Source organism: Sminthopsis crassicaudata, chromosome 2 (assembly GCF_048593235.1).
Source record: "Sminthopsis crassicaudata isolate SCR6 chromosome 2, ASM4859323v1, whole genome shotgun sequence".
NCBI lineage: Eukaryota > Metazoa > Chordata > Mammalia > Dasyuromorphia > Dasyuridae > Sminthopsis > Sminthopsis crassicaudata.
The window spans coordinates 80,994,787-81,009,793 of record NC_133618.1 but is presented as its reverse complement, the minus strand read 5'-3'; the positions used below and the strand labels follow the sequence as shown (position 1 = coordinate 81,009,793).

General features: G+C 32.6%; 1 protein-coding gene across 13 annotated transcripts in view; it reads left to right on the top strand.

Annotated features, from left to right (window-relative positions):
* The window catches only part of SLC8A1 (solute carrier family 8 member A1), a 378,210-nt gene that overhangs the window by 289,293 nt on the left and 73,910 nt on the right, over positions 1 to 15,007 (top strand). Inside the window, exons 3-7 of one of the 13 annotated variants that reach the window (XM_074286660.1) lie at positions 3,344 to 3,447; positions 6,880 to 6,900; positions 7,488 to 7,505; positions 7,614 to 7,628; positions 11,175 to 11,243. In XM_074286660.1, the coding sequence (XP_074142761.1) occupies positions 3,344 to 3,447; positions 6,880 to 6,900; positions 7,488 to 7,505; positions 7,614 to 7,628; positions 11,175 to 11,243 (227 nt within the window). Of the gene's footprint in view, positions 1 to 2,681; positions 2,789 to 3,343; positions 3,499 to 6,879; positions 6,901 to 7,487; positions 7,506 to 7,613; positions 7,629 to 11,174; positions 11,244 to 15,007 lie in introns of all 13 variants that reach the window. The other 12 variants (XM_074286663.1, XM_074286661.1, XM_074286659.1 and 9 more) reach the window with 12 other exon arrangements.

Sequence of the window (15,007 nt, the reverse complement as noted above, 5' to 3'; positions counted from 1 at the left end):
ACCTTGCTGACCTTGCATTGCTGTATTTCTATAATTTGTATTAAATAGTTCTCTTTCTAGATGTGCAGGATCTACTCCTGGTATTCACTCATGTTAACTAACTCTCAAATATATGTGAGTTATCTCAAGCTTTGTGAGTTATCTGAGGTAAACATAAAAAAATCTGATAAACTCTTGACTTGTTGAAAGCAGATATAATAAGAATTTATGCTTTAAGGGGTGTGGGTGGGGAGGAACATGAACCCTTTAATTGGCTATTCCGTAGCAAATGCTAGACTTCAGGTTAGCCTTTACATAGTTAAAATATATTAATAGAGTTTTTTCTCAGTCAAGCTAATTAGCTTATATGGCTTTCTGATTCTACTTCTGTTTGCTTACTTTTCCAACTGAAATTTTCTCTTCTGAGTTATCACTGTTAATGAGTATGCATAAACAGTTTAAAAGTAATTTCTAATATACTAACTTCTGAATGGAACATTTTTAATTGCTGACTTAAAAATTACATGTCTGAATGATTTGTTTACCAGATATGCTTTGGTGGGACCTTACTTTCTTGGTAAAATGTTTCTATAGAAAATTTTTTTTTAAAATTAATATCACTTAGAACATCTAGGTTGGAAGACTTGAAGTCACTGAGATCTGTTGTTCCTAAGATATTAGCCTTTTTTTCTGCTTGGTGGTAACTGAAATATGGGGGGAAAATCACAATTTCTGAGAGTGAGGGGATTATTTATTCTTAATCAATTTGGACCACTATTATCACACCCACAGAGCCACTGAAATTTGAAATAATCAAGGCCAAAAGCTAAGTTAGTAAGTTACTGGTAAAGTTAGAAAAATAATATATTTTGGTTATAAGTGATATGGAAACTTCTCTGTCATCCCACAATTTGTCTAGGGAAAGGACTATATTACTACTTAATTAAATGAAAGAGACTTTGAAAGAAAAATTGATTGAACATTTTATTACAGCCCCAAGCTTGACCCCTCTCCTTCCTTTATGTGTTTATGTGTCGCCCTCATACTTTAGGTATTTTCTTTTATTGAGGAAGAAAGATTTGGTGACCTTCCATTAAGATTGCCTTTTTCCTTCACACATGGCATTTCATCTCCTTTCTTCATCCCTTTGCTCTGAACATTCCCCATAACTGCAACATATTCTTTCCTTGCCTCCACCTCCGAGAATACTGATCTTTCTTTAAGTTATACTTGTGTCACTTTCAAAACAAAACTTTTCCTTTTCCTCTCCTGCTCCATACATACAATTTTAGTCTTTTCCTTTCCTACCTATTTTTTATTCACTATATATACGTATATATATATTTGTATTTGCATTTATCCTTTACATATGCATATATGTATATATCTACATTTTATGTATGCATATTGTATGTTTCTGTATACGTAGAGTTGAGAGAGAAGGAAAGGAAAGGGAGCACCATTATGGTAATGAATAGAGAGATAGTCTTGGTTCTGCCTCTGACAATACTGTCTATGTACTCTAGGCAAGACTTAGTGAGTGCTGTAGATAAGGCTCTATAGACAAAGAAAGAAGCCTTTACCAAGTATTTCCTTAGAACCAGTGAAATTACAGGCTAGTTTTTATTCTTCTTTTATGTTGTCTCCTTAATAGAATGTAACTTTGAGAGTATATATCAAAATATAAAATACTCTTATATTCTGAGAGTATATCAAAATATAAATTTTGAGATTTATATTTCAAAATACTTTGAGAGTATTTGTCTCTATAATTCCAGCACCCAGCATGATGATGCTTCATATATAATATATAAAATAATAATAATGTTTACTGATTGATTGATACATCATTTGAATGATTTTCTTTCAGTAATGTTAGATTTATTAATATACTCGTCCAATCCTTCAATACAACTAAAAGTTTTAAAGAAATAAATGGATAAGTTATGGAACTGGGTTATTGACAATTAGTATTGTGCTTTCAGGCCAGGGATTCTCATTAAAAGAGTCAACTCTATAGGGTTTATATTTTCATTGCCACCTTTTTCTGCCTGTTTTAGCAATTAATCAGCCAAGTAGCACATACTGGAGACTTGGCCAAGGGAAACGGTATCTGAAAAATAAATTATTATCACTCTGCTCTCTTTCAAAAGAATAGCTTTAATTAAGCAAGAGATAAATTAAATGCAAACAAATGAATCTTGATCACAGAACTACATAGTCTGAAAATATGAAATTGAATGTGATTTTACTTCTGATCACAGAAAAAAAGGCAAATGTTTGATTTTCCTGCTTTTTTACAACTGTAAATTTCAGATTCCGACTTAGTGATTCATGTTAGAATATTTTATTGAATAAATGTATTTTTCTCTTTTACTTCATTTGAATTCTGATTGTGAATTCTACTTCTCTTCTTTTATTGCTTTTCATTTGATCACAAAATTTATTCCTTCTTTCTCTCTGTTAATTAGAACTGATCACCCTAACCTTTGTCTGGTGTTTAATTAAGGTTCTGAAGAAATGGAGCCACTTGGCCATATGCGACTTGCTATAATTTTCCCAGTCTTAAGGAATCACCAGACAATAGGATAATTCTCTGCTTGAATCTAAAGTCTGTTAAACTTTTCTGTCCTTTTTGTGTTTCCTCTCCTCTTTCTATCCTTTTCGTCTTGTTCGTCAATCTTTATTCTTCTCTGTTTCAGCAAAACAATATCAGTCAAAATAATTGATGATGAGGAATATGAGAAAAACAAGACCTTCTACATTGAGATTGGAGAGCCCCGACTGGTGGAGATGAGTGAGAAGAAAGGTGGGGGAGATGCTCCAAAGATGAGCCCAAACTGCCTGTGCCTGTTATACTACACTTGGACTCCCAGCACCGTTCAAACCATTACTTACAAGGCACACATCCCTCCACCTATGTAAAAGGCATGAGTTTTCCAATAGTAAAATCAAATAATTTGAATTATAAAATAGCTCTGATCCCATAATTATCTAGTCTTAGATTCTGGAAACCCTATGCTGTATAAAGAAGGTATTACTAATCTTTGATTAAAACTATCAATTTTGGAATGAAGGACAAAAACAAAATTCAAATCTGCTGAAATTAGCATATTAGGGAAGAGTATTCTTATACTCTTGAGTGGAGATAGGGAATGGTTTAAATTGAGCTTTATTTGCTTCTCTCCAAGGGTTTCATTTGATGGGGCCAAACTTGAGTATCCATCATGCCTTTTTACATACTTAATGGAGGTGGATGTGATCTCCTTCCATAACATCACAGTGACATCAAGCTTGGTGGACACCTAAAGCATGAGTGTGTGAATCCAATCATTTGTTTTGCCTTTGTCTTGTGTTCCCACAGGAAAATCATTACCATTAAAATATTTGACCGTGAGGAATATGAGAAAGAGTGCAGTTTCTCCCTTGTGCTTGAGGAACCAAAATGGATAAGAAGAGGAATGGAAGGTGTGAGAGTATACCAAGACATACCAGCGAGAAATTGTACTCTCTCTCTCGGTATCTCCTTACTCTCACGCTTAACTCTCTTCTCCCCTTTGGCTGCCAAATACTTTATTTTGTCTTCTTAAAAGCTTTAGCAGTTTTGTTTCTTTTTCTAACTCCCAGTGCATTAGTCATTACCCACTAAATAAGCTGGTGATAGAATGCCAACTAACCCAGATTATAACTACATAAGAACAACTTCATAAAACAGTAATTAGAGGAGATATTTATAAAGCACTTTACAATTAACAAAATTTTACATATTAAATATTTTATATATTTTATTTTGTTTGATCCTCCCAACCCAAAGAAATATTCAGATATCATTTACTCTATGTTAAATGTAATAAAATTTATATAGTATTTAGCAAAGAATAGGTACTGAAAGAATAGGTACTGAAACTCTTGTTTTTTTATTCCTTTCCCTACATGAGGCAGCTAAAGACTTGAGAAGCAGTGTGAACAAAACCACACATCTAGAAAATGGAAAACTAAGAGCTCATTACAATCCTTCTGATCATCAATCCAGTGCTTTTTCCATGGTCAGATATAGTCACATATAACTATAATCCCTATTATTGTGGAAGCTGTGACTGGTAGATTATTCTGTGTGCCTTCCTAGCCATCCTTTTCTTCCAAAATGGAGGTATAACAAAAGTTCAAAGAAATTTATATACAATTGGACTAACTTTAAGGTAAAGTTAAGACACTAAATTGGCTTTTAAATTATGCTAACACAGACCCACACAATACATCATCCTTCCAGAACTTTCTTGCACATATCTTTACAATACTATTAAAGCAACTAATGCTCATGACCATGGAATCCAGTTCCAGAACTGGTACTGGCACAGTCATTGTATTTATTCAAATTGTTAATACAATCTCATTCCTTTACGCTACACCCTAATTCTTTTTAGAGTTGCCAGGCCTAGCAATAAGTACTGATTTATGGAGTTCTCATGTTAAATGAATAATAAACCATGTAAGTTTTCATTGCTTTTGGTTAAAATCATTTGATAAGATATGCTACCTTATTGGAGTAGGCTATTTTGTAAAGGTAGGCTATCCTACATATTCTACATTATTCTATCATAATCTATTCTAGAGTCATTAGTAATTTTCAATTATTAACTACTAAATACATTAGGGGCCATATGACTGGTACATATCATTTAGTATAATACCCTCATCTAATAAGTGAGGAAACTGAGGTTTATAATGCTAAATTACAGCCTTATGTTTTTGAAATGAAATTTCAGATGAATAGCATAAGTCAAATGATCTTTAAGAACCAAGATTTAATTGGGCTGCTAAATACCTAAGTACACTTTCCTTCCAAAATGGAGCAATTGCCAAAAGACAAATAAATTCAGATACAATTGAACTAACATTAGGAGACACCATGGTACAATGGAAAAAACCTCTTTGCTCTAGAGTAAGAGGTGCTAAGTTCAAATACTGCCCATGCAATCTTAAGTAGTAATTAACCATAACCTCATTATACATCAGTTAGTTTTTATTTGTATTAAAAAAAAAAAAAGTTAGTCTTTAAAGTTTTTTCTTTTTTAAAGTATTTCTTTGACAAGGAAAATTCCACAAAGAAATATTTGCATATGTTTACATTTAATTATATTATTGTATACATTATATATACATTGTTATATAATATATATTGCATACTATGTATATATATATGTTACTTTTCAAATAATTATTAATTGATGGAAGAGAAAATATTTTAAGTGCTTATAGTAACTTATCAGGCACTGTGCTAAACTAATCTTAGGAGGTAAGTGTTATTTTCATTTTACAGTTGAGGAAATTGAAGCAAATTACAAAGATTAATGTTGAACTTATGAGTGTCACTTACTTTATATGTGACCTAATTTGCTTAAAAAAAACCAAACCTCCAGAGTTTCCATTTCCTCATGTATAAAAATTAGGTGATATTCAACATTCCTCCCAGAATCATAGGATATAAAAGTTGGAGAACTCCAAGATCATCATTTTAAAAATGATAAACTGAGGCCCAGAGTGGTAAAGATAATTACTCTGAACTTACAAAGTCTTAAAAGTTCAGAGGCAAGATTGAAATCCAAGTTAGCAGACCTCAAACCCAGTGCTTTCTCCATAATCCCATACCTCTCACCACTGACACTGTGTGATTTCTGTTGTTAGTCCTGGGTTATAGACATAAAAAATGTGAGACCCATGCCTAGAAGCCAAATTTAACCCAAATTTAGAATTTTCTCTCTTACTTTACCCTCAGCTGTTCATTAGCACTGAGGAAACAGATAACTGAAAAAGCCATACTGTGCTTTTACAAAAATACAATCAATACAATTTCAGTAGATTGTTTCATTTTCATGCTAGAAAAATCTCCTTAAATCAAAATATATTCCTTGTTTGAAGCACCTTTACTCAGAAGAAAGATAATTAATATATTTGATTTGCCCATTAAGAAAAGTGCTATATAAAAGCAAATTAAATTATTATTCAAAGTATTATGCAATTTTCACATCTATTTTGTGGTTTCATGATGCACCAACATAATTAGTAAGCATTTTAGAAAGTATCCTGTAATGCCTCTAAAATTAAATAACAGAACGTGACATGTTATTATATATTCTTTCCAATATCCCTCATCAGTTAATTTTGACATAATTAATTCATCTCATGGATCATAATAAAAATAAAATTTTATCTTCTGTACTGACACTGGAATCGATACCAAGTACCAAAAAGCAATAAAACCATTCTTCCAAAATTTTAATAGCAATACCATGTATTGAAGTCTTTTTAAAGTTCCCTTTGGGAGATTAGAAAAAGACATAGATAATGACCCATAAATGAGCTTTACTTCTTTAACTTACAAAATCAAATCTCCACATTCAGGGTCAATATGTTCTCTCAAGCTAGATAGCAAAGGATACATTCTAATGAGCCTTTTATTTTTCTGTTTCCAGTTAATGGACATACCTAACTCTTGAAATTTTATGTGATTTAGAACTCCCATCTGTAGCTTTCTTATTAATTCCAAGCAATATTCAAATTCTCCTCATTAAATCTTTTATAAACATGCATATGTGCATAAACACATGTGTAAATCAAATAAGAAATTTTATTATATCTACATGTGTATTTATGTAGACATGTAGGCACATGTGTGTATTTGCATAAATACATCTGTATAGATAGGCAATCTATTTAAGTATCCTAAGTAGGAAATTTTTCCCCATACCAGGAAGCCTCGTGATACCCTCAATTTTGAGCAGTGATTTTTCTATCCTCTAACCAGAACTGCTTGGATTTCTTTCCATGGATATTCCTTTTTATTTTCATTATTCATTTGTTCTCTTATGCTGTGTTTGTCTTTGTCTGTTTTCTTCACAGCCCTGTTATTGAATGAGCTTGGTAAGCATTTCATTTCTTGCTGTCGTTCTTCATTTTTCCAATTTTTTCTTTCCAAATGTATGTGTCTATGTTGAGGGAGTTTTCATATATGTCTGGCATTTGTTTTTGATTTGTTTATTCACTATCAACATTGTTCCTTTAGAATATATTAATACAATTTTTCACAATGTCCACTAATCAGTGGTACATTTATATTATAAAGATGAACTATCTTAAAGATGAATGATTTCTATTGTATATGTGTGAACTAAGATTATTATAATTTTGAGTTTAGTCACACTGACACTTATTCATATTTTAACAAATGATTCTCCCATATTTGTAAATAAAATTTTGAAACTTTTTATTGTTTGAGTGGGTAGTTAAGAAATCTGATGTCAAAGATTGTTATGATTTTGAATTTAGTCACACTAACACTTAAAAAGACATGAAATTCATACTTTAACAAATGATTTCTCATATTTGTAAATATAATTTTAAAACATTTGGGTGGGTAACTAGGGAATCTGATGTCAAAGGGGTTTGGTATATCTGATATACTTTGAATAAATCATAATCAATATTATTTTCTCTTTTGTTGTTTTTAGGTGGCTTCACTATAACAGGTATGGAATTTTTAAAGTCTAATGCCATCAGATTTCTCTTTCATCACACCATGGTACTTATTAATTTATTCTTCATCATGCTTCTTTTTATCTTCCAATTTGCTTAAGGGAAATCCCGCTATGGTAAGGAAAATACTGTGTCTTCTTCATTTCATTCCTACTTGCACTAAATATCACACAAAACAAAACTGAGTCTTGTAAAACTTTGATTAACATGAATTTATGGAAGCATACTGATTTTACTCATATCACATTGTGTTCTTAAGAAAGCAGGTTTTTTCCCAAATGAAAACTTAAATTAACAATCTAATGTTTCACATGGCAATATAATTAATCAACAGATATTTTCTGAGAGATTTCTCCGTGCATGTCACTGTGCAATATGCTTTGGGGGGCACAAAGTGTGTATTTTAGTAATTTATAAAGCAATCTCCCCAAAATATTTGAAGTTGATAGATAATAGTGTCTCAGGGACACAATGTCTTATAGGAATGTGTATTAGGTTAGCCTTATCGACCATCCAACCCAAAATCCTTTGGCTAAAAAGCACTCCAAGGGACCCCCACACTATGTGAAGGTTTTGTGGTCGTCCCAAATATCAGTCACTGTTTCATAAGGCAAAACTATTCTATGCAGCTCATATAGTTCTGAGAATTATAAAGTTATTTATTATTTTTAATCAAAATATGCTTCCCCATACTTTCCATCTACTAGTCTTAACTCTGTCCTCTGGACTAATTATGTCTATTAATCTAGCCCACTATTTTTCCACATTACATTCAAATACAAGGTTACTTCTATGACAATGACAAACTTAATAAGCACTTTTCTGTGTTCATCTAATTCTTTGATAATAAATATGATGGCATTTGAAGCAGTTCAACAATTGTCTCCAATTTTTTTTAACCACTCTAGTATTTTAAAAAGAGGATTAAATGCACTTAGAATATTGGATACTTTCTAATTGTTCCTAATCCATTTTGGGCTACATTTCACTTTTTCCATGTCATCATTTGACTTCTTCCCATCTGATGTTTATTTTACTTGATAGAAAAACAATATACTTTGTGCCCTTTGAAGTGGAACCATCGCTAGCTTATATTTCTTGTTTTAATAATTTAAGAGATCTTTTTTATTGTCCTTCTCATGTCCTAAGTTTCTATTCATTCTAGACTTTCTATTTTTCCAGTTTTCTTAGATTTTCTTGCTGCACTTTTATTTATATGTTATCTCCTTTCATCTTCTGTATTTGCCATTTAAAAATTCTAGCTCTTCAGAGAGCGCTCTATGCAGTCCCGCTGGCTTATTTTCCATATCTCTTGCTTTTCATATAGACTGTTTGTGACTATATTGTTTGATTTTCATTTTTTTAAAGTCTGTTTTCCTTCTTTAGGCAAATTTCCTTTTAACTTTTTGAAATAAGCTGTCATTGATAGAATGACAGTTTTTCTCAAGATTCCCAGAATTAAGACTAGAGTCACAAACCCCTTCATTGCTTTCTCAACCTTCTGAGAAACTAAATGCATGTTTAGAATAAAATAAGACACTCCTAGATTTTCTGTTCATCCCCAAACATTCCTCAACACTATACATCCCCTAAACTATCTAAACCCATGATTACTTTTTTAGATATTGATAATCATGTAGCCCAATTATTCCTTTGTAAGTCGCTTCATTCAATAAGATTTGTTTTTTTTTTCTTTGGATCACCTTGAGAAAAAATTTCTAAGTGTTGTAGGGTATCTTTAATTCTACAATCAATATTATATCTTGATGAAGCTTTTCTTTCAAATCAGTTTGTGACATGGATTACAAAACATATGACTCTGGCCATGGGATTTAATTCATAACATGTGAAATTCTGAATTGCAAAAAGAGAGTAGGAAAATTAAAAAGAAATTACTTCATCCGAAGTTCAGCTCTAATAATTCAATATTTTCATTAATTATGGACATATAAGATTAGTGGAACTTTTGGAACTACAAATTCTATATCTAGTCTTCCTATGTTTTTTCTCACTGGGAAGCACTCACTTAATATCCCAAGGATCCATCACATCAGCAGCCCTGTAGCTTTACCTCAACTCCTATGTAATTCACATATAATCAGTTTCTGTTTTCAAAGTATAGAAAATGTATGTTTTGCTGAAGGGCAGTCAGTCATTCAGAGAATAGCAAGGCCTGTTACCTCCAACTACCATTTTTTTGGTAACAAATTATCATAAAGAAAAGGAAAGAGAGAGTAAAAGAGAGACATACAGACAAAAACAGATGTAGGGGGTTAACTAAAGAAAGAAAATAAAAACATGGAACTTTTTTAATTAGAATTTTTATGATATAAATAAAATATCAAGCATCTATGATCAAAATAAAAAAGTAGCTTCAATCAGAGGTTTCATTTCTCTAGCTTGTGAATCACATGTAGCCTACAATATTTTTTCTATATGGCAGATTAACATTTAATTGGGAAATATTTAACAAAATAAATGAAATTCAATAAAACAGATTATTATATTTAAAAGCTTAGTTCACAAAGAGATCATAATATATGGATTAGTTGCCCATCTTTCTAATTAAGTTTGATGACACTATCTTAGATGACTATCATATGATAATAGGCATATAATATCATCATATATATAGCCATATAATATTCATAATGTAATAGATGAATATATGTATCATACAATTTCTATTAGTAATATTGGAAATTAATTTTCCAATTATGGAAATATATTTTTTTCTGGTGAGAAGCCATTCATACTTTAGGACACCCTAAATTTGGAGCTGCTACTCAGTTCATCAATTAGCAGGGCATATGCTTGGTGAAAATGCTAACTACAATTAATTCATAATGATGGTCCCCTGAAAATTGTGAAGCTCAGCAGAATATCGCTAGCAATTTCAAATATTTTAAGCTCACATAGGAAATACCAATTTTGAAGCAGCAACTTGAAAAAAAAACAAAGTACTCCTGAAGAGCCATCTACAAGTTGTGAAAAACCTGGCTCTTGTGAGACATGGTTTTAAAAAGAATCCCATCTGTAGTCGTTTTGCTCAGCATATATCAATAGGCATTTATTAAGTACCTACTGTATATCAAGCACTCTACTAAATGTTGCAGGTATGAAAATAAAAGGAAACTGTCCCTACCTTCAAGGAGCTTATAAGCTTATAAGATTAGAATATAAAATATAAGTAAAAGAGGTATAAGGTAATGAGTAAGAAAAAAACTTTTTAGGGAAACCAATTATGGAGGTGCTAAGATCTAAAATGAATTTTGAAGGGAACAAGCTTATAAAAATGCCTTCAGGCATGGGGGATGACTTGTGCAGAATCACAAGAAATGAGATATAGACTGCTGTTTAAGTGAATGTGTAATACAGATCAGTTTGATGGGCCTGAAAAATAAATGACAAATAACAATGTTTAATAAGACTGGAAAGGAAGGTCAGAGCCAGATAAAGAGCTTTTAATGCCAAGAAAGGAGTTTGGCTTGATCCTAGAGGTAAGGCAAAATACCAAAGCCTGGATTGAAGTGAAAAATAACACATGCATGTATACATATGTGTGTGAATGTGTGAAATTTAGTTTACTAACTCCACCAAGAAGTTTCAGAGCCAAATCAATGTGATCCACTCTGCTGATTTTCTGCTAATCCTTTTGCTAGGACAACCTGTCTTCAGGAAAGTTCATGCTAGAGAGCATCCAATTCCCTCCACTGTAATCAACATCGCAGGTACTGGTTTCATCATGGTTGCCTCAAAAACCACAGTTTCATTAACTCGGAGATAAAAGCTTTCAAGTGTACTTTATGCACAGCCATTAGTTCTTATGTTGGTCACTGTTGATTGTTGACTTTTAAAACTACATTGGTGAGAAATAGAATTGGACTGCTCAAATGACTTTATTAGAGCTTTGAAGAAAAAACTATTGGCAGTGAGGAACATATGGCATTAATAATAGTTCTAGCTATCTTTATCAGTTTAACACAATGCCTCCGATATGAACCATAGATTTTATCTATAATTTTGAGTGTTCGGATATTCATGCTCCATATTTTCAATGAGGGATAGCCAGGCCACTAAAATATTGAGTATGACAATAGTGGAGAAGTTGATGTTGTGTTTTGAAAATGATGAGAATAATCATTTAAATGTAAGATGGTCCTCCAGATGATTCTCTGTTTTCCCATTTCTATCCAGGCTTCACTTATGCAGGCGCCTAAAAGATCTGTGAGATATGAATTTATCCCATGACCACAGGTCATAAACCTTCCACACTATATAAGAAATTTTGATGAATCTTCATAGCCCTCCAAAATTTATCTCATTCTTGCAGTGAGTTCCTTCCAAAGTAGTTTGGCTGATCTTTGGGTAACAACCACATATTATATCACCAGACTTAATCTTGCCAGAGTGGTATGATCTGCCTGAGCTTGGGCCACCTACCATGAGACTATTTGGAAAAAGAAAAAGAGTGAATATAGTGCCACCTTCTCATTTAGAACTCTACACACACACATACACACACACACACACACACACACACACACACACACACACACACACACACACATAGACACACACAGAAACACACACACACATATACACATTTTCTTTTCTCCTAGAAAAACTCATTTATTAGATATGTAGATATCTAATAGTAATCAGAGGTGAATGGAGACATCAGGGAGGATTATGTAAGAAATTAGAGAAGGTATTCTAGGTGTGAGATACATCTTTTGAAAATGTAAAGAAAATAGGAAATGAAATGTCATCATTTTCCTGAAGGTCAATGTTACAGGACTATATGTATGAAGAGGAATAATATATTACAAAGCTAGAAAAATAGGTTTGAGCCAGTTTTTGGAAAGCTTAAATGGCAAGAAAAGGGCTTTTCTTTTGATTCTACAGGTAATGACTCATTGCAGTTTATTGAGCAGGGATGTGACACAGATACATGCTTTATTTGTAGTGGTGTACAGCTGGGTCAGAAAAGAAATTTCAGGCAAGAACGTCAATTTGGATTTGATTACAACAGTCCAGATGATAGGTGAAGAAGACTGAAATAGGGTAGTGGTCATCTGAGTAGAATGAATCCAGAGGGAAGAGAGAGAAAAGAGGGTTTGAAGCTGACTCCAAGGTTGATTAACTGGGTACCATAATAGTATATTATGGTTTTCAACAAAATTGGAGAATTGAGTTGTAGGTTTTGGGGGGAAGATAATAGGTTCTATTTCAAACATGTTAATTTTATTGGACATTAAATTTAAGGATGTCCAATAGCAAGTTCATATTGCAGGATTATCAGTCATGGGAGAAATGTGCACTAGATATATCTCTGAGCATCATCTGCATGGACATAATGACATCATTGGAAGCAGATGAAGTCATCAAAAGAGTACGAAGAAAAAAAGAGAGAAGATTTCCTAGGATAGAGCCTTGGCAATACCTACACATTAGGGATATGATGAGTTCAAACAGGACCTCAGACATTTGTTAACTGTGGAATGCTGGGCAACTCACTTTATTCTCTTTGTCTCTGTTTCCTCAAAAATAAAATAAACAAAGGAAATGGCAAAACCCACCAGTATCTTTGCCAAGAAAACCCCAAGTTGTGTCAAAAAAAGTTGGATACAACTGAAAAAAAAAGACTGAAAATGAAAAAACAAAAACAAAAAAATGGTGTTATGTTGAGATTGGGAAAGATAAGAAGAAAATAGGCACAAAACAGTAGGTTTGGCAAATAGAAGCTCAGTGGAAGAAGTGGAAATTGGATATTGAAGGTGAAAAAATGGAAGGGAAGTATTCAAAACCAGGAGAACAGTGCAACCCAGAATAGAAACAAGTTCTTTCTCTTCCATCATGGTGCAAAAATTCATTAAGCAATGTTTTTCTAATATCATTCACTAGAGTGGACAGCACTGTGCTCAGTGAAAATATTATATAAAGTGTCCTTTCAGAAAATACAGAAGTTTCTATCACAGGACCCAAACTGAGCATCCTCTTAAAATGGCCTCACCTTTCAAATCAGAAACCTAATAATACTCCTTCCTCTGAGAAAAGGAACAAACAATAATGGGGAAGAAGAGACTCTTGAGTTGAAAGTCAGAATGCATGGTCTTGAATCATGGTTCTGCTATTTATTGACTAACTTTAATCAAGTCAACTTTTCCAGCCTCAGTTTACTCAGCTATAAAGTTGTAGATGACTTCTGAAATCCCTTCCAGATTTAATTCCTAGAGCTTTACATTTTTTCCAGTTTCCAGCAAACATAATTCATTAATTGGCTATGAAGAATCACATTACCATATGTACACAGAATCAAAAATCTACATCATTTTAATGTCTTCCTTTACTAAGATATATGAAGCAACTTTAAACCCTTTCTGAGTTCCCAATTCTCATAAATAAATAAATAAACAAACAAACAAATAAATAAATAAATAAATAAATTCTCTCTCTCTTTGTTTTCCATTAAAGTTCAAGTGTACAAAGTCCTTGGTCATTTATCTTTTAGCTGCAGTTGAATTTCTTTGGGACTCTTATCTTGAGTGATTTAAAGACTTATTTTAAAATCCTTTCAGCAAGGCATGACTATATATTCTTCATAAGACTCATTTACATGTTTATTTTTTGCTTTTGCTTCCCATTTTGTTTTGTCACTTGATATACTTTTTCCTAAAATGGTGAAAATGTTTCTATCCCATCTGCTTCTTCGAATCATTGCCAGCCTTGTACCTGAAGCCTGTTTTCATCTGGAAGTGACTAACCTAGTCATATGTAGTAGGTGCTACATTTGAGAATAAAGAGAGTTAAAATCAAAAGCGGTAGAACTACACCTCCAAGTGAAGCTGTAAGTTTAATGGAAAAGAATATTGAGAGAAAGCTGATGTCTTATTTAAATAGAAAAGGACAAAGATACTCACATATGTAATCCATCAGCAAAAATCTTTTTCCTTACAAACTATTCACTATTGGCAGGATCCCAATGACAGGCAATTTGGCTGGACATATGAAACCAACACAGGTCATGATTTCTCATGATTTTACATGTTTCCTAATATAGCCAAAGATTTCCTGAAATTTCTTCCATTATTCACAGGATAGGCTTCTTTCCCTCTCTTGACTTGAGGAATAAGGTATTCAAGACTCATGAGCCTATCCCCTTTTTTTCCTATATTTTATGACCTCTGAAGCTTTGATTTCAGCCATTAATCTTCATCCTAAGTGAAGTAAACTGTAATCTCATCATGGTACATACTAATATATCATTTTAGGTGGAATGAATGTTTTATTCCCCTCCAAAAATTTACCATCTTCCCTCTTAATAATTTCAGGTTAAGTGTTCTGAGCAATACCAGATTAGTTGATTTTTCCAGCAAAGATATGGGATGGTGTGAGGTGAGATAGGATGAAAGGACAATAGGAAGGGTGGGAAAAGATGGATAGGAATATTCGATTCTCAAAACTCCCATTACCAACTAGATCACTGAAGCAA